An 18,385-nucleotide genomic window follows, 5' to 3' on the forward strand; every position below is an offset into this window, starting at 1 on the left:
AAATCTAGACTGATATTGAAAAGCCTTGTTTGTCGTTCTCCTTGGCACGCCTTTTCCATGGCATAGGCCACATTTAGCCAATATTTTGTATGCCCGCCGAGATACTGCAGTGTCCCCCGTTCATATTTAGGAGCGAGACTGAAATCGTATGCGTACATAAAGAAGGCTGCGTGAATCATTTCATGGAGGAGGAAGCCAAGTAGCGTTTTGTTGCTTCAGATGAATCCAGTATCCTGTCAACGTTTCCGAATTCGAGCAATGTAATAGCGATTTGCGAGGGAAAGGTTCGCCTTACTTTCCCCCAAAAGATCCATTGTCGTAATGCGAATCTCAAATAGCCGTATCTACACCGTGACACCGTCGATGGTTCTAGTATATTGCAATGGCTGACAATCTTGATTTTGCACAAGTCGTTCAAGATGCTGTTGAAGAATATGTCGTTGAAGATTGCGAAAAGTCTTTCAAGATCTTCCAGGTTCAAAGGTTGTCTCAAATTCCATGTCCCACACTTCTTACAGCAAATCAGAGGGCAACAAGGGACAATCTCTGTGTTGTTGCAGACGCTTCAAATGTAAGAATTTCTGCCCTCTTCTGAGGATTGACCAATGATTTGACTAGGACATCTATTGAAGATATTAGAGCTACAGTCAAAGAGAACTATCTGCTTCTGCAGCAGGTATATCGCGGAATGCGACGTTTGCGACACTCCTATCCTGGCATCAAAGCACCAGGATCTATTTTTGAAGAGAAAGTAGAAATTGAGTCCATCAACACTACTGTATCTTCTACTACCTTTGCATTCGATAACGACGTGGTTGATTCCAAAGCATACCGACGAGCTTTCTTCCAAATGCCAGCTGCTTTGCAATCGCTCGAGGAACAGTCCGAGGGGACTTTGAAAGATTCGGATTTTCTGTACGACAGGATGTCAACACTCAAGTCTATTCTCAAAGATAGAGAAAATGAGAACATCCAGTTACGTGAGCAGATTGGAAAGTTTGGAAAGATAAATTCATCCCTTGTGGTCCAAATTCAAGAAAAAGACAAGAAGTATGAAACTACAGTGGCAAATCTCGAAGTGAGGAACAAGCAGATTTCAGAACTCAGAAATGAGATTGCTGCAGATATCCAGCAGCATGACAAATTGACCGCAAGAATCACTTAACTTGAGAAGGCCGCAGAGAGGAGCAAGAAGCCTCTTCTAGCACAGGTTCGGTCTCTGATTAATCGGATCCCCGACACAAGCCATAAGCTATGGCTATTTGCTGGCGTGGACCAAAACACAGCTTTCAACTACTGTGTCACGCATGATATGATTGACTCGGATATGGAGACAATAGTGATCAACACTGATAGTGACGACTCCACGTGTGGCGAGTTACGCCGCATGGTCGGTGAAATGATTACAGACCATCGGGACTTGACATCAACTGTGGGAGACCACACGGCATTGTTGCTTGGAGGCAATTCACTTCTAATCGGAAACTTGGTTTCCACCGCTGGTCGGATGGTGTAAGGTTGCTGTTTGCTGGTCAGTTCTCTCCGCGAATCAAGGAAAGTTTAGGCTAAACATTTTTCAGGTGGCCTGGTCCTATTTCAATGAGCCTGGACGACTTCAAACAGCGTGTAGAGTTGCTGGATGATGATGGGATCAAGATGGAAGCATCGGACATGAAGCTCCTAGAGCCTTGCTTGGGCGATGCTAGGTCTTTGCCCACGATCGTGAGCGAGGGTAAAGTTGACTTTCTTGGAAACGAACCTGCACAAACAAGAAGAGCATCAGAAGATAAATCATTGAGAAACCTGAGATGGTCTTCATAGTTATTCACAAAGTCCATTGCTCATTAGTTGGCGTCTTAGAGATCCCGAGTTTGAGATATGACTTTCAACCTCCAACCACTGCCCTCTCCTCAGCAGCAATCTTAAGAGCCTGACATCTACCTTTATGCTTGGGCCAATCCTCCTTCTGACAATCAGTATCGCAGAAATACGCATCCTTGCACCTAGCGCATCTCCTCATTCTCTCCTCGCTTTCACCCATCTGCTCCTTGCTTCCACACATGTGATTATGGCAAGTCTGTGCCCAACTCCCCCGCAACTAGTATCGTCTCAACACCGACCAATTCCACAAATCCCTGCTTCACGGTCTGCCCAGTTCGTCTCAAGATTCCAGCTGCTTCCAATAACTTCAACAAGCCTTTGTTCTCGCTGTAAGTCTTCATCCAGAAGGTCTGGGCTCCGGCCTTGGTAGGAGGGTTGATGAGGTGGTCGGTTCTGGCTGTCAGCATGGCGTAGACAGGATCTGTGTACGTCATGTGCTCGTTCGAGTGAGAGTGAACGAGAGCGAAGCTGGGGTTCAAGAGGTAATTGCCAATGGGCAAGCGGCAGAGGAGGAGAGAGATGGGGTTCACGACTGGGTCGTCTTCGGTGGGTGCCGCGACTGGCCAAGGGCCGTGGGTTATCTTGAATTCGTGGAGATTTGCCATTTCTAGAGAGTAGAGTGATTCGATTTCAGATCTCCTGATGATGGGGAACTTTGAAGAAGCAGAGATAATTTTGGTTTGTCCATTTTATAGAAACAAAGTCAATGGGAAACGCTCTACAGGTGCGTTTTCCCGTGACCATGAATTTAGCCTTGCTATTGCGTGAAGTGAGATAACTATGATACTTGAACAGAAAATAGCTTTAGTTTCATCATCTCTGGGCCGAGGCCACGAGAGTATGGCAACAATAGGAAGTTCACGACGTAGTTGTTGAGAGCACGTTCCATAGGCAATTAGAGCCTCGTTTGATGACTTCAGTGGCATATCCGCTCCCTATGTGAAATTCCTAGCCGATTTTAGCACTCGAGAACATTAAAATGTCCTATACCAACTCCAACATTGCACACTCCTACATAATTTGTTTCTAATTAGACTTCAATTCTAACTTATCAAGAAGCTATTCTACGTCTTCAATAAAAAAATATTAAATATAAACTTAATATATTGTGCAAAATACTTTATATTTTGTGAATTTAGGCTTTGTCGCAAAATCGGCCACGAATTTCATCGATGGAGAGCGTACCTCCACCGGAGAAAAAAGTGGCCGTTTTTGACATGCGAGAACATCAAAATCTAATACACTGAAATATTTATTTTTCAACACTCAATATTCTAAACATTACTTTGTCTTCCAGGACTCTAGACAAACACCTAGAGAACCTTTGAGAATTTTCTAATAAAGATTCTCTAAATATTTGTGGATATTTCTGTCCATTACCTAGGTATTGCGCGCTTGGTCAAAGCGGCCACTTTTTTCTCCCCTGGAGAGCCTACGAGCCTACCTAGTCCTCACATTATGATAAGAGTGCACAGATACTTCACTCATGCTTATCTCGTTTCCAATACCGAGAGTGGATCAAGCAACTTGCTACACTTTGATCAGAGGCTGCACCGGTCTGTGGGGAACAACGCTTCGTTTCGGCTCTTGTTGCTTTCTCAGCCACAATTGGCTGTAGCATTCGTACACTTTATCTGTCTCCGGGCGTAAAAGAGTCAGAGGCGTTTTGACTTGTTGCATTGAAATGCCCCTTCGTTATGTGTTACACTTCGATTGGTCCCCAAAGATAGAAATGTCTTAGAGCCTGTAAGTGTGGCAGGGGTGGTTTCTACACTTCAAAATTGCGACCTACCTGCTCGCAAGGCAACCAGAATCTCTTCAATCAGCCTCACCGAGACCAACACATCAGAACGCTGGTGCATCGCCCAAACATGGTGTTAACGATGAATATGAAAGATGCTCGGACCCCAGGTCACATCAAATTTGACCACGGCGCTTGTACAAGAGCATTGAATCGGCCTACAGTCGTCACATCTCAATTACAGAAGGCAAGCCAACTAGGGCACTCAGCCGTTATCAACGCACGCGGGCCAGGATGTCTGCCTCGATAGCCAATACGTCTCCATCTGCAAATAGCTCAGCTGGATCCTCGACCCCAATAAAGAGTACGACGCCGAAAACTAAGAGTGGCCGACCGAGCAAATGGTCTGCCTCGAGGCAGCGAAAGCTTGCAAGACTGTACTTGTACACTAATCTTCCCCGAGAAGACATCCCACGGGTCTTGAAAGTCGAGAATGGAAACAATAAGGAGAACTGGGTTCCAGGGCAAGTGTTCCTCATAATCTACCTAGGTATTGTCTGTAATTGTCTTCTAACTTTCGTGCTTCTACAGGAAGGAATCTACGATCAAGACTGTTAATGCGATCCTCGATAAGGAACCAAGATGGCTGAGACCGAAAGATCGAGAGGACATGGACAAGAAGATACTTGGGCTATCGGAATGCAAAACACAGAGGAGGTTCAGACGGCAATTCTCATCACCGCCTCCAGACGAACTTCCAATATCAGATGCCATTCCCTCCTTTGACTTTTCGGAAACGCCACTCGAAGATCTCCTAGCATTCGCGCCTGCAGAGCCAGTCAGATCTCTCGTTACCGCGACAAACGCCGGAGGGGCCTTTGATTACAGCTTACCTTTCTCCGCCCAAGAAATTGTGTACGATGAAGAGCTTGTACTACCTTCGTCGATGTTGGCAGAGGTGTCGGACACAGCAAATGGCGAATCCTACCCAACACACAATTCGGGCGAGATTCCTAGCACGGACGACCTTAGCCTATCGTCAACCTATCTGAGCATAACGAGTCTGAAAAGACGTTTATCCCGGTATTCGAGTTCCTACGTAAAAGCTATTGCTCGCATTGTGAAGGCCCATTCGATATCAGATTCCTCCGCCGCCAGTACAATACAAGTTTCCTTCCCCATACTCGTCAACACAGAGAATGCCTCGGTCACAGGCTCTTCGACGATACGATCCTCGTCGACGCTGTTGGCTAACGTCAAGGCCAGAATCCCCCAGCTGGTATTGCCGGATTCAATTTTAGTCCTTGAACGACATTTTAAAAAGCAGGGACTATGCATTCCTGGAATCAAAAACCACGATTCAAACGCATGCTGGTGCCTCGAGGAACTCGATTTCAATTGCCAGACCTGGGCATCCCATGATGGGTTGGTGTGTGTGCAGCGTGAAGATCCTCCACGTCATCTGGGAAATCTCAACGTTTACTTTCGGGATGTTTTCGGGAACAATATACTACACATGCTTGCTGCGCGTGGAGCAAACATCGATGTCATTGTGGATGCCCTCCGGCAAGGCATTGATGGAAATGCTAAGAACACAGCTGAACAGAGTTTCCTCCACGTATTTTCTCGTCATGCACTCACTCGCTTGGCCACGAATTCGCTGGCTCTGGACTGCTTCTTGGTGAAGTTGAATGCTTTCAATGTCAGATTCTTTGACTGTGATCTCTTTGGCCGGAGTTTCTTCCATCTTCTCACTCGCCGAGCAAGAAAGTTGGACCGCCATTGCCTTGGGGTTCTAACGGATCTGAACATACAACTTCCTTCAAAACGGGATGCTTTCGGATGGGTTGCAACTTGCGATCCCAAGGGCTTCAACGCCACGCTCGAAGAGCAGTTGCGCAAAAGCAACCCTCCTCGAAACAGTGAAGAGTCTACAGGATCGGCAATTTACCGTGCGGACCACCTCTCTACGATATTGCCGGGGACCACCGGGATGGAGAGTCCCGACAGTACCATCCGCTTCCCTATTGCAGACCAAAACAACAGCAACGACGCTGATACTTTTGTATACAGTCATAAAGCACTTCTCGAAACGGCAACAAAAGCTCTTGACTCGCCTACGATCGAGGATCTTGAAGGTCGCAATGGCCTGCAATGTCTGGCGGAAGCAAGCCTAGATGTGGATGAGATGAGGGCTCTGATTAGCAATTCTAGCAAACGAAAGCGCGGCCAAACCAAACCAAGTTCTTCCTCCAGAGGCCTCACATTTCGCTACGAACTAGCATCGACAATGATATCGTTTGGTGTTGACATCAACCACTATGACAAAAATGGCAACTCTGTGCTGATGTCCTTCGTGACGCATCTGCCAGACGGCGAAGACGACAAGACTCTCGCAAACCTCTTCCGCCATCTCATCCAGAGTGGCGCGAACCTTGAATTAAGAAATCGGTCAGGCGAGACCGCGCTACATGTTGCCGTTCGTCTTGGCCGGAAAGTTGCAACGAGGGTCCTGCTCGAATGTGGTGCGAACATGCATGCCAGAACATCTATGGGAAAAGGGGTGTTGGTTCTGGGAGAGATGTTTTATTTTAGGGCGAGGGAGGACCCGAGGTTGTATGCTAGTATTATGGCGTGTATGGCGCTTTGTATACAGTATGGTGCTGTTGCGACGCCATCTCTGGTGATGGAATGGGAGGATAGAAATTCAGGTTTTATATGACCTCAGAGGCAGGCCCCGGGAGTGAGGAAGGCAGGCGTTTCACGTGTTTCATTATTTCCACCGGACATAGGTGCAACACGTCTACAGACTCAATAGACGGATTTCAATAGCATTAAATAGATGCAGACACGATTTTACGAAGGATACCTTGAACTGGTCGACTTGCAAAAGGAAATGGAGAGAGTAGCACCTTACTCTTTCGGGAATAGCGCATTTCGTGCTCTTGGACTGACCTCAACCTTCGATTGTGATTTCAAACCTCACCTCGCCACAACTCAAGCCCTGCATGCAAGAGATCACTTCTTCTAACAGCAGCCAAAAACCTCGACGAGCAATACGACCATGTGATGCATGTCGCAAACGGAAGTCACGATGTGTCGTCAATCCAGCTTCCAGAATATGTACCAACTGCGAAACACGTCGAGAAGTCTGCACCTTCAGAGAAAATGTCCCAGAAAGACCCAGAGTTCGCTCTCGAGGGCCACAAGTTCAAGTTGAGCCTGCATCGAGCTCGCGGGGTCCCCATGTCTTGAGAACTCTCGTACCAAGCTATCCAACAAACGGAAGCAACTCAGCTTGGAGTCCAGTCAGCAACAACAGCACGAATGCTTCTGCCACGGAATTGACGTTCCAGACAGACCCGAACCCGACCAGTGCGTCGTTGCATCAGAATGACGACCAAGATGTGGCCCCACGTGCCGAATCTCACACGAGTCCGAGTCAGCTTGCTATTGATCCCTCCCTTGGACTTGCGTCAAGCAAATTCGCTGAACTCTACGGACTCACGAGCGATATGGAGCCAATATTGATGGTATGTGCAATCCAACACCAGTGGTCAAATGTACTTATCATGCGTAGCGACATCGACCATATCTTTCTCCGAACCAGGAGTTCCGTTTAGAATCGCACAGCATCCGCAGAGTGCTGCCGAACGATCAAGGAATGGAGTATCCTGTAACCTTTCACGTTGTCAATGATAACAAAGCAGTCGAGTTCCAATTCCACCAGACTGAGCATGATGCTATCGAAGCTTGCATCCGACCCCATGGACCAAGATTGCTCGACTTATTTTGGAGAATTATGCACCCTTCATTCCCTCTACTGTACAAGAAAGGCTTCATTGAGAAATACTCCCAATCCTACCAACGCGTGTCAGCCCCTCTCCTTGGTGCAATGTATCTCATTGCGCTAGGATGGTGGGCGTACGATCGAGAACTTTCTAATCGGCCCATGCCAGACGTCTCGAATCTACGGAAACAGACATTGTTAGCAATCCAGAATTCGTATCACCGCCCCAAGCTTGACAGTATTGAAGCAATGCTATTACTGCTGCAATGTAAGCCCGAAGACCCATTGAATCCAGACCATACTTGGAATTGGGGATGCACTGGCCAAGCAATCAGCATCGGCCAAGCATTGGGTCTGCATCTCGACGCTTCGTTGTGGTCAATTCCGGATTGGGAGAGAGGTTTACGGAAAAGGCTTTCATGGACGATCTATATGCAAGACAAATGGACTGCTTTAGCACATGGGCGACCAAGTCACATCAATGACGATGATTGGATGGTGGTTGATCTTGACATCTCTGACTTCGAAACACGGAGCTCTGCAGATGATGGCGAGACACGGGTTGACAGCTTATCAGGCGCTACTGAGGTTGTTCAAATGGTGCAGCTTACTCGAATCTTAAGCGAGATCCTACGAGGATTTTACTCACTCCGAGCAAGTCGAAATCAAGACACTTGCCAGCTTTATTCTCAGGCGATGCCAATACTGCATGAGTTGAACACGTGGCGAAATAGCCTTCCGCGTTCCTTGTGGATGGACTACCAGACCGCCAGTCGGCTTTGTCCTAATGGTGAGCCTAGATAACATGCAGATTGGCGAGGAAGCTGACGATATGCAGGGTACCTCCATCTATCTTACTTCACTGTCAAAATCACGCTTCTACGACGCCTCATCAGGTCGACGGCACTTGAGCCTCTGTGTTTAGATGTTGACATTCTAACACATACTCGACAATTCGCTCATGAGACAGCTCAGGAGGCCATAGCATTTGTTTCTGGCCTCCGCCCTGACCACCTCGAAGCATTCTGGTATTTTGGTTGGTTTTCACCTTGAATCTTGCACGAATCCTTTCTAATATTGGCAGCCTCGCCATTTGGATTCTCGCTCATTGGATCGTTTATCACTTTGCTTCTGGTCACATCGCGATCTGAGCCGGAAAAGACGTTGTGGAGAGAACAGCTGAATCGATATCTATGGACTCTTCGTCTCATGAGTAAAGCTTGCGAGCCGATGAAATACGCTGTCAACCGCCTCGAAGGTGCCATTTTGAAGGGCATGGAACATGCTCTTGCGGTCCAACTGGACGATCTTCTTACAGTTGCTGCCAGCCCACTTGATATGACAGACTATACTGGAATTTTCGATCCTTTCGAAAACTTGGCCGGCCTCGATCTCAGCAATTTTGACTGGCTCAGTGCACAACCATCAGAGTTTCCGCCAGTATGAGTACGTCGACATTCACGAGATTTTGCTGTCTCAGAAGTTTAGACTGTGGTGGGCGTAAAGTACGTCCGTCAGCAAGTACCAGACGTAGCACATATCAATGTGGAGAACGAAGAATCTACATTGAATTGCCAACAGAGAATGTCATTTCTACCCCGCGGAGCATATCGCCGATCAATAATCCATCCCCTCTGTCACTCTGAAGTCCGAATACTGAACGATTCCATCTTCCACAAACACTCCAACATCTCGAACTACGCCGTTACCCTTTCGCGATGCAGCGTCCGATGCTAGTATTCTATAACTGAGTGATCTCCCTCCGACGAAGACCTCCAATGTGTCTCCAGATCTCAAAATGGTGACAGTCTTATTTGCCTCAACATTTTCATGCTTCACTATCTCTGGACCATCCACTGCCCTTGGAAGGTAGAGTTGGTACTGATCTGCCCAGAAGTCGTCGAGAGGAGCCGGCGCCATGGCCAACGAGACTGTGCATCTCCCATTGAAAGTTGGCACGAAACGTAGATAGCATCCTTTCAGATCACTGTCAACATCAAAGACGAGCCCAAAGGATGCTGCAGAGGATGACACGACGTCGAAGGTAATCATGTACGGCCGCTCGCATTTGACTTTGTCAAGAATCTTTGTCATGGTTCCTCCAATAGCCTCGAGCTCTATCTTGGGGATGTCAAATGACGGCAATGCTGAGAACACATGGTCAAGAGTTGCTTCTACAGGGCTGATGACCAGGCTTCCATCTTCTTTCGCTCTCACCTCTCTGGGCATCGCCATATCCCCACCCCATGACCACTTTCCGTCCTCCACGCACTGATCAGCTATCCACCCAAAGAAGATTCTCCTCGAAAGGTCATGAGCTTTCGGGCATGACTTTGCAGCGTACCACCTCCGTCCGTCGAGTCTGCCTCCTGAACCATCTCTGGGTGTTCGGAACGGCCCACGTGGGGAATCAGCAACACGATATACGATTCCTGCGTTAGGTGTGGTGAATCTCGAGTAGACGAGATACCATTTTCCGTTGGGCAGCGAAAAGAGCTCTGGACATTCAGGACACATCATGTCGTTTGGAGCATAGAATGGATCTGGTTCTAAAGTCCATGCTTGCAGGTCTTTCGAAGTGAGCAATGCGAGGCATCCTCGTGTCCAGTGTGATCCACTCGCCAGTCTCGTCCCAAGAATCATCCAGTACAGCTTCTCTTCCTCGTTGTAAAGGACGTACGGATCTCTGAAGTCTATGTCCTCGAACGCTGCTCGGTTGGAGCTATCAGATGTGATGTTAATTGGGTCCGCTGACTTGGTGAACCGGGAGCCCAATCGATCTTCGGAAGTCGCATGAATGATGACTTGCTTGCCATTCTCGGAAAGATTATAACCTGTGTAGAATATGTGCATGTTGCCGTCAGGGCCTGTGATTGCGGATCCCGTCCAAACACCGTCTGCATCGGGGGACTGCGGACTCTTTCCTGGCGAGAGAGCAAATTCTTCATTTCGCTGCCACTGAGTGAGGCATTTGGAGCGGAGGTGTGACCATGAGGATCTCAATCTTTCGGGATGATGGACAGTTGAAGGAGGTGTCGTCAAGTGGAACAGGTGGTATTCATTGTCCACTAGAATTGGAATGGCATCTGCTGCTGCTGTGTCCCTGGACGGCCGCCGAATGGAAGAGACGAGAGATGTTGACGTCAGCATGTTGGATTTGAGTCGAAGCTTGAGAATATGAATCAAAGGAGAAACATCCGAGTATGGAACAATACTATCTCAATGAGCTCTCACGAGTTTATATTCTCGACCACGGACCGACAGACTGGGTCGACATGTGAACCTTCCACCAGGATACGCCGAAAGATTAGCACTGGGATGTTGCCGCCACATCAAAATCAGTTCTTAAACGGCATTCTATGGCATCTGGGCGGCATCTTGACTGGCGAATCGGCATACTCCAAGATGCCGCAAAAATGGTCGTTAAACCAATCGGCACACTCGCTTGGCTCGAAATAAAAATCGGGGGCCCCGCTTAGCACCAGTGAACCCCCATTCTTCCCCGGATGCAGCCTCTTTGCATTTTAATGATCTCACAAACTTTGCATTTGTGGGGAATGCTGGCATTCTGGATCCTTGATTTCCAGACTTCTTGGGAGCCTCCCCCGCAGTCAGGGGAACATGACTCAATGAGAGACTACATAGAGTGATTGACTATAAAGCTACAGAACCTGGCACTGGAAAGAACGGACCCAAAATTTGCCATATCACAATCGAAGAGGTGTGTTTAGTTGAACTCTCACATTTCAGCCCTTTCATCTAAGTACTGGTCCCTCCCATCGACAACATGGTTAACCTCAAGCATCCCTATGCTTGGCTCTTCTGCGCATTTGCGGCACTTGGCGCCTGTCTTTATGGCTACGATGGCGTCTATTTCACTGGTGTCACTGCAATGGATGTCTTCATTGAACACTTTGGGACGAAAGGGGCGGATGGCACCTACGCCATTTCTTCCTCGCAACTGTCTCTCATGACATCGGTCATCAACATCGGCGAACTTGTCGGCTCCCTCTCAGCTGCACCGCTTAATGACTACCTTGGCCGCAAAGGTGTATTTGCCATTGCTTCCCTAGTCCTTATTGTTGGAGTGATCCTCCAGCTTGCTGCGGATCACCAAACTGGTATGATTATCGGTGGCCGAATTCTTCTAGGCTACGGTGTCGGTAACCTATCTGCGACTTCTCCATTGTATATAGGAGTGAGTACCAAATCAACACAAACACTCTGACGTTGTTTTGGACTGACATACTTTCAGGAAATAGCGCCTACAGCTATTCGCGGGCAACTCTTGATGTGCTGGCAACTCGTCCTCTCCGTATCTCAAATTATCGCCGCAGGCATCAATCGAGGAACAGAAGGTCTGAAAACCACTACGGCATACCGTGTACCAATGGGTGTGCAACTCTTATTCCCTCTCATGATGCTAGCTGGCCTTTGGTGGGTTCCCGAAAGCCCCCGCTGGCTGCTCCGCAATGGCAAACAAGAAGCTGCTGAAAATGCTCTAATTCGCGTCCATCATGGTGAAGAATACACTCCTCACAATGACATTCATGTCTTGCAGAGAGATCTGGACGAAGAAGCCGAAATGGCTTCCGAATCGAAGTGGATTGATTTGATCTGCGATCCGATTGAGAGACGAAAGGTGTTGTATTCTGCTGGTGCCTTGATCGCACAACAGATCAATGGTATACAATGGTTTTATTACTTTGGGACTGTGTTTTCGAAATCCATTGGGTTGGAGGATCCGTTTTTGATGACTTTGATTGTTTTTGTAAGTTACTCCGAGCGCTTTGATTCCCCAGCCTACCCCGCCAGCTACTCCCTCCACACAGCTCAATCTGAGCAATGGGACAATCTTGGGAGGCTGGAAGCCCTATGCTATCCCGAAAACCTTTTCGAAAACTGCTAATCCTGGGCAGATTATCCAAGTGGTAGTTGTCTTCGCTGCCGTCCTTTGCGCCAACAAACTGCCTCGAAGACCTCTCCTTCTCACCACAACGATAATGATGACGATCTCAATCTTCTTAGTCGGATGTCTCGGTATCCCAGGTGGCACTCCCTCTCCGACATTCGGCAAAGTCATCTTCGCATTCATCATAATAGAGATCACAGCGTTCAATTTTGCATGGGGACCGTAATTCTTCTCTTCCCAGTATGACCTAGATACTTGCTAACGCTGCGCTAGACTTGGATGGACGATCGCCTCAGAAATGGCAGTAGGTCGAAACAGGAACAAGATCTACGCCATTGCCGTTGGCTGTTTCTGGATCACGGTCTGGGCAACGGTCTTCACGCTGCCATATCTTTACTACAACGCCAACCTGGGACCGAAGACGGGATTTGTGTACACGGGACTGTGCTTCATCTCCCTCTCCTACGTGTATTTCGGTGTGGGAGAAGTCACTGGTCGCACGATCGAGGAGATCAATGGATTCTTCATCCATGGTATCCCGGCGAAGAAGTGGAGGGATCAGCCACGGTTGGAGGAGTATGCGCATAATTCAGACAAGACGGTGGATGGAGATGAGGAGAAGAGCTGTGAGACGGTGCAGGTTGAGAAGGGGTTGTAGAGTTTTGCTGCGCGAGTTTCAAAGGGTAATTGGTAGTGCAGAAATAAATATAATAATTGGAAATATAATAGGTTTTGAAAGCATGACCAGAGTAAAACTTGATTGCCACGTGATAATTACAGGCGTGTATGTCTACCTCAGTAGGTATCTAGGTATACAGAGAAAGAGTAAGTACGGTAAAACAGAACTTCTTTTCGCATGAAGTGATCTCGAGGTGATAAAGCAATCTTGCGTAAGGGTGTCATGTGACAAGGCCCAAGCTTTTTGCGGTAGCTTATTTTCCCCTGAGACGCGTTAAGTCACGTCTCCTAATCGCTTCAATCGTACACCACTTCCATCTGGCATCAACGGAAACATGACAGACTGGCTTCACTGCCCGGGCGAGGATGCATTGGACGGCGAGGTAGAAGACGAGTTTCGTGACGAATTACGGCTCTTTCAGAAGCAGGAATGGTTGAAGGACATCCGCGAGTCTACTCGCAAACATTACGAGCACCAGCTTCTCAGAGTGATGCATAAACACCGAATTGCGCAAGAAGAGATTACAGATGATTTTGTAAGGACACAACTACAAGATATAGAGGTACGTTAAGGGGATTGGAACACGGCCAATGGTTTCGAGGGTCTAACGTCGAATAGGAGTATGGCATTTCTGCGATGCGAAATCGAGCGGTGCCGGCATATACTTTCGATCGTTTTGATGACCTGCCGACGGAACTACGGTTACGAATTTGTATGTTCCAACCACTTTACAGAAAGGGGTGGAAGCTTCAAGGTTGGAGACTATTTGAGAAGTTACAAGCGGAGTAATGCTCATTTGCTCATAAGTCTTTCGCTCTTGAGACAGCTCCTTCCCCTTCTTCTCTAATGATTTCAAACTGACATTAACTTTATGTCAGGGTCGTTTGCTTCGCGGATGAACAAGCCGAGATACAACAATGTACATGCCGTGGACTGGTTCGAAACATTCAGAAACTGCGGCCACGATCCTAGGAGATGCTCTAGCAAAATGGTTTACGATGCGGACTTTTATTTTTCAGAGAATCGAGACGTCCCCTCTGTCCTGCATATCTGTCGCGAATCTCGTTCTGTTGCACAGCAAGTGTATACACTGATGCCACTCGACATGTTGGAAGGCAGGGAGAAGCGAGCTTATTTCAACACACTCTACGACTTTTTCTTCATTGGTGCGACCAACGGAGAGACTTGGACCTCCTTCTTGATCCTGGTAGACATGGTCATAAAGCTGAATAGCAGCCGTCCCCTGCGGCCGCAAATTCAAAAGGATGTGGAGATATTTCAGAATATTCGACATCTAACAGTCGATTTCGAGGTTTTTGCCACAGCGCGAGCAAGAGTCTGGGCCGAATTTCCCCTGCTCGCCCATATCGTTATTTGTTCTAGTCCATACGCGAACACCTGCTGTTTATGAACTTTACCCCTGCCATTCACGAATGGCGGGGTGTTTACGTATGGCACCCCCTGTTTATGAACTAGACCTGCCATACGTGAACGGCTCCACTTCGTGCAAGAGTTCATGAATGGCGGGGTGCCAGTCGGGAACAGCACTCCAAACACCACAGCACACTCCAGGCACTTCAGCACCTCAGCACCTCTAGCACCTCAGTCCTTCCTCACCTCTATCACACTACCTAGAATCTTATGCTCTAGGTTTGAGATGTATTGAAGCAATGGATATTAGTGCTATGCCCTATTGCTGTGCTAGAAGTGCTAGAAGTGCTGGAGGTGCTGGAGGTGCTGGAGGTGCTGGAGGTGCTTGAGGTGCTTGAGGTGCTAGGGCTAAAGTCAGAGCCTTATTCCCGGCCTGTTTATCAGTGGCGCTGTTCCCGAATGGCGGGCCCTGCCATTCATGAATGGCAGGTGTAGTTGATAAACTAGGGGTGCCACACGTAAACAGCAATTGTTGGCGTATGGACTAGAACATATTGGTATTCGCCTTACAGAACAATCGAACGCCACGAAGCCAGAACTACGGAGTATTTTACAAAGTTCGCGCCTCTAAAGCATCAGCAAGGAACATTGTTCGGAAAAAGAGCTTCTTGGCTCCAGGAACATGCCGAAAGGACATTGCAGAAGGTCAAAGCGGACGAGCTGCCAAATTGGAGTATTCCTCGCGTAGAGGTAGTGTTCCGAAGGACGGGGAAGAAGGACATCGACAGCGTAGTTGAAGCAGATCGGAAAGATGATACCGAGGACGAAGTTCATGAAGAAGAAGATGATTCACTTTGGTATGCTCATGCAAAGTCCAAGTTAACGCACGCTGTCACCAAAAGAGAGCTTAGTTTGCTAAAACAGAAACACCATGCGGGTCGAAGAGTCCGCTATCCTGAACGCCACCCCGGGAAATCATTTGGAGACTGGATCGAGGACAGTGAGACGGAAGGTGCAGCTGATGACCGCCCGTGGGACTTTGAGGAGTGAAGTGTCCCATGTAAGGATATGGTTCAGAGCATGCAACACTTCCATATTACTAGACTTAACTCGCCATTCTTCAAGAAGGTTTTGCGGCGGCAACAACACGAATTTGACCACTAAAACTTTTCCACATGTGCTAGAGAATTTATTTTGACTTCTCACTGAAAGTCTCACAACCGCATTCCAACAGCCACAAACCTCGAGTCACTTCAGAATAATACCGCCTTGGTGGCTAGCGATCTTTCGTCGAAGTCTATCGAAGGTACGGAGGTCAAGTATCTCATGAAAAGAAAAGGTTGATTTAATAATCAGACTTATTGCCTTCCACCCACCCGCTTGTAAGACACATGTTTCTCCTCTCAATCTGGAAATATCTTTTCACGGCCATTTCTGCCTCGCGTCTCCAGGCTGTCCTTATCGCTCTCTGTCTTTCACAGTCCTCAAATAAACCCCCAGAATCGAACCTCCATTGTCGCAGAACCATGCTAAGTCCTGGCTCCTTAGGTAACTCTGCACCAGTTGATAGGGCAGCTGATAATGAAGTCTGCCTCTGCAAGTCCAACGGCAGGTTGAATAGTTGATGAGCTGCACCCTTATCCCCACGGGTTGCTAACTCCAGTTCGCTAGCTATCGCCTGCCAAAAATCCCCATGGCCGGCGAACTCGTCCTCATGTTCAAGATCTTGCCTACATCCGTGGTTACAGCTGCAACTGAATAATTCCAACGCCGCATGGGACATTTCGTACAACAAGTATCCCAATGTCATTAGCATAGCGGAGAATGGGTGCGCGTAGGATGGGTGCATATTTTCTTCTGTCTCTTTGAACATAAGAGATATCGTGGTATATTCGAAGGGAGAATCAATTTATCTAGGTATCTTTGAACTGTATTTGACAGTACGCTGCTTCCCCGTGTATCAAACGAAAAGCCTTGTAAGTTCCAATCTTGCAATAGCCTGTTAAGATGCCATTGAAGAAGATGTCATTGAAAAAGTTGTAGAACTTGGTCAGATTTTCCAGACTGGTTGGCTGGCTCATGTTCCAGCTGCCTTGGTACTTGTATCTCTCCAAAGCCAATCTTTGCCTCTCCGTGAGCTCGTCTTCGGATCTGTTCAGGTGGTCGATAATGGCATCGCGGATAGCGGTCATGCTGTATGTATGTGGCTTCATGCTGCCTGCTTGAAAAGTATCTCTGGAGATGGGTGGCGGAATGTGATTCGGAGTTGTATCTTCCATTTTTCGGTGAGCTCGGGTATGTGGATTGCTGCTTGGTTGTTTTGTGTGATCAATATTTGCAGATAGGTAATGGATCGTGTTGTGCCCCATATATCATCACCAGATGACGGTTCTGCGGCATTTTGAAGTGAATAAAACACAGCTGTGATTGTAAATAGAATTCTTCATCGTTGCGGCTGAAGAGTTTCCTTGAATCTTCATGCCCACATCTGACTCCTAGAACGTGCAGATAAATTCGCTCAAAAGTGCAAAAAACTCAATAATCTGTTGAATTTAGGTAGAGGAGACAGGAGGTTTTAAAAGTGTTGTAGCAACTTGTAAGGAAACCCAACGATCTCACTCCGTAGTTCATATTTTGGTTCATGCTAGACTATTGGTAAAATGGAGGCTTTACTTGTTGATATTGTGTTTGTTGCCAAAAGTATTTGACAATATGAGATCACCCAAGTGTTAACGCTTGCAATGGCGAATAGTACTATCTATTATGGAAACATTTGATAAGAGAATGAATCAGGAAACCGGCCAATGTGACCGCAGACAAACATTCCTCTTACAGACTCTTTCTTCTTCAAAGCCCAGGGAGAACATGTCTATGGGCAATATGCGCTTGACTCCGGTGCGCAGCTCCTCCACGTCAAATCCCGACTCAAGTTCAGCTTGGTTTAACTCAACAGCTTCTGGTAACTCATCTCCAGCTCGAACCGGGAGCACTATGCGCCTAAGCCCGTTCAATTCCGTTCCCATTCCCAACAAGTCTTTTCTCTTTGACGAAATTTCTATTGTGTATGCTACTGCTTGGCAGTGCACATCATATCCACGCCATCGGTTACGAATTGTCGACTTAGCTTGGCAGCCGTGCTCGCAGGAGCAGTGAAAGATGGAGAAACATACCAAGACCATCTCAGCAAGGAGGCCGTTCAGTTTCCTCCACGTGGAATCGAACACTTTCGCCGAATTTGGAGGCTCCTCCTCGTACATGATGTATGCAAAGGTTTCGTCCCTCTTATATCTTGCATCTCGGCATTTGCCTTTTCGCAACACGCAGCTGTATACATAATCATAACGGAGGAACTCAGGCGATTTGCTGTTTTTGGGCTGGACTGTGCCGAGCTTGCAATACCCCGTCAGAACGCCGTTGAAGTACACATCGTTGAATATGTCGAAAAACTTCTTCATATCGGACACATTCCCAGGCTCGCCCCAGTTCAAGCTCCCTTGGTATTTGTATCTGGTTAGGCCCCTCTGCTGTATGCTTGTAAGGTCAGTGCGGCGTATGTGTGTGATCAACACGCTTGCAAGATCTGATATGCTGTAGGCCTCAGGCTTTAGACCACCTGGCACGAAGCCTTCGAGAGCGATAGGCAGCGGAGTATGCTTTGGCCTTTCTACCATGGTGACATGATTCGTCTCTGTCATGTTGAAATACTGTTTCAAATAAGACTTTATGGTTGATGGTGGGTTTGGAAGTTGTGTAATCTTGCGTTAAAACGATTTGATAGGAGACTTTATATCATGAGTAAGATAGACGTGATTGTGGGCGATGCGGAGGCCTCAATACCTGATGATTCACTGTCAATACTCACAACTCAACGTTTAACATTGAGCGTCAAACTCTAGTCGGTCGATAAGTTGCGAGCCTGTGGAGTAATAGAAGGGGTTCTTGAATGAGATTACTTCCTCACTATCTCAAATAGGGGCTCTCGCTTAATTTAGCTTAATTGACCACAAAATT

General features: G+C 47.5%; 9 protein-coding genes across 9 annotated transcripts; 6 read left to right on the top strand and 3 right to left on the bottom strand.

Annotated features, from left to right (window-relative positions):
* Positions 1-419: 419 nt before the first annotated feature.
* On the top strand, positions 420-1,821 carry LY89DRAFT_737199 (uncharacterized protein; the record flags this gene model as incomplete). Its single annotated transcript, XM_018220227.1, has 4 exons — positions 420-571; positions 619-1,078; positions 1,175-1,512; positions 1,581-1,821. 4 exons carry the CDS (start codon positions 420-422, stop codon positions 1,819-1,821), a joined length of 1,191 nt encoding a protein of 396 aa, XP_018067576.1.
* A 1,706-nt stretch (positions 1,822-3,527) lies between these two features.
* Positions 3,528-6,506, top strand: LY89DRAFT_687420 (ankyrin). Its single transcript, XM_018215497.1, has 2 exons — positions 3,528-4,146; positions 4,214-6,506. Exons 1-2 carry the CDS (start codon positions 3,917-3,919, stop codon positions 6,342-6,344), a joined length of 2,361 nt encoding a protein of 786 aa, XP_018067577.1. The 5' UTR covers positions 3,528-3,916; the 3' UTR covers positions 6,345-6,506.
* Positions 6,507-6,630: 124 nt separating this feature from the next.
* On the top strand, positions 6,631-8,858 carry LY89DRAFT_591134 (uncharacterized protein; the record flags this gene model as incomplete). Its single annotated transcript, XM_018209637.1, has 4 exons — positions 6,631-7,155; positions 7,203-8,202; positions 8,251-8,448; positions 8,497-8,858. The coding sequence occupies 4 exons, from the start codon at positions 6,631-6,633 to the stop codon at positions 8,856-8,858; spliced, it is 2,085 nt and encodes a 694-aa protein (XP_018067578.1).
* Positions 8,859-8,957: 99 nt separating this feature from the next.
* LY89DRAFT_622001 (Arabinanase/levansucrase/invertase) lies at positions 8,958-10,707 on the bottom strand. The gene has a single exon (XM_018210956.1). The coding sequence runs from the start codon at positions 10,560-10,562 to the stop codon at positions 9,030-9,032; it is 1,533 nt and encodes a 510-aa protein (XP_018067579.1). The 5' UTR covers positions 10,563-10,707; the 3' UTR covers positions 8,958-9,029.
* A 492-nt stretch (positions 10,708-11,199) lies between these two features.
* LY89DRAFT_591321 (general substrate transporter) lies at positions 11,200-12,982 on the top strand (the record flags this gene model as incomplete). Its single annotated transcript, XM_018209647.1, has 4 exons — positions 11,200-11,610; positions 11,668-12,183; positions 12,332-12,546; positions 12,598-12,982. 4 exons carry the CDS (start codon positions 11,200-11,202, stop codon positions 12,980-12,982), a joined length of 1,527 nt encoding a protein of 508 aa, XP_018067580.1.
* Positions 12,983-13,302: 320 nt separating this feature from the next.
* LY89DRAFT_155145 (uncharacterized protein) lies at positions 13,303-14,860 on the top strand. Its single transcript, XM_018205445.1, has 3 exons — positions 13,303-13,565; positions 13,622-13,715; positions 13,882-14,860. Exons 1-3 carry the CDS (start codon positions 13,338-13,340, stop codon positions 14,412-14,414), a joined length of 855 nt encoding a protein of 284 aa, XP_018067581.1. The 5' UTR covers positions 13,303-13,337; the 3' UTR covers positions 14,415-14,860.
* Positions 14,674-15,424, top strand: LY89DRAFT_737205 (uncharacterized protein; the record flags this gene model as incomplete). Its single annotated transcript, XM_018220228.1, has 2 exons — positions 14,674-14,755; positions 14,901-15,424. The coding sequence occupies 2 exons, from the start codon at positions 14,674-14,676 to the stop codon at positions 15,422-15,424; spliced, it is 606 nt and encodes a 201-aa protein (XP_018067582.1).
* A 270-nt stretch (positions 15,425-15,694) lies between these two features.
* On the bottom strand, positions 15,695-16,653 carry LY89DRAFT_721287 (uncharacterized protein; the record flags this gene model as incomplete). The annotated part of the gene is made up of 2 exons (XM_018218626.1): positions 15,695-16,104; positions 16,319-16,653. 2 exons carry the CDS (start codon positions 16,651-16,653, stop codon positions 15,720-15,722), a joined length of 720 nt encoding a protein of 239 aa, XP_018067583.1. The 3' UTR covers positions 15,695-15,719.
* A 510-nt stretch (positions 16,654-17,163) lies between these two features.
* On the bottom strand, positions 17,164-18,069 carry LY89DRAFT_737207 (uncharacterized protein; the record flags this gene model as incomplete). The annotated part of the gene is made up of 1 exon (XM_018220229.1): positions 17,164-18,069. The coding sequence occupies one exon, from the start codon at positions 18,067-18,069 to the stop codon at positions 17,164-17,166; it is 906 nt and encodes a 301-aa protein (XP_018067584.1).
* Between the last annotated feature and the right edge of the window lie 316 nt (positions 18,070-18,385).

The sequence above is a fragment of the Mollisia scopiformis genome (assembly GCF_001500285.1).
Source record: "Mollisia scopiformis unplaced genomic scaffold LY89scaffold_19, whole genome shotgun sequence".
NCBI lineage: Eukaryota > Fungi > Ascomycota > Leotiomycetes > Helotiales > Mollisiaceae > Mollisia > Mollisia scopiformis.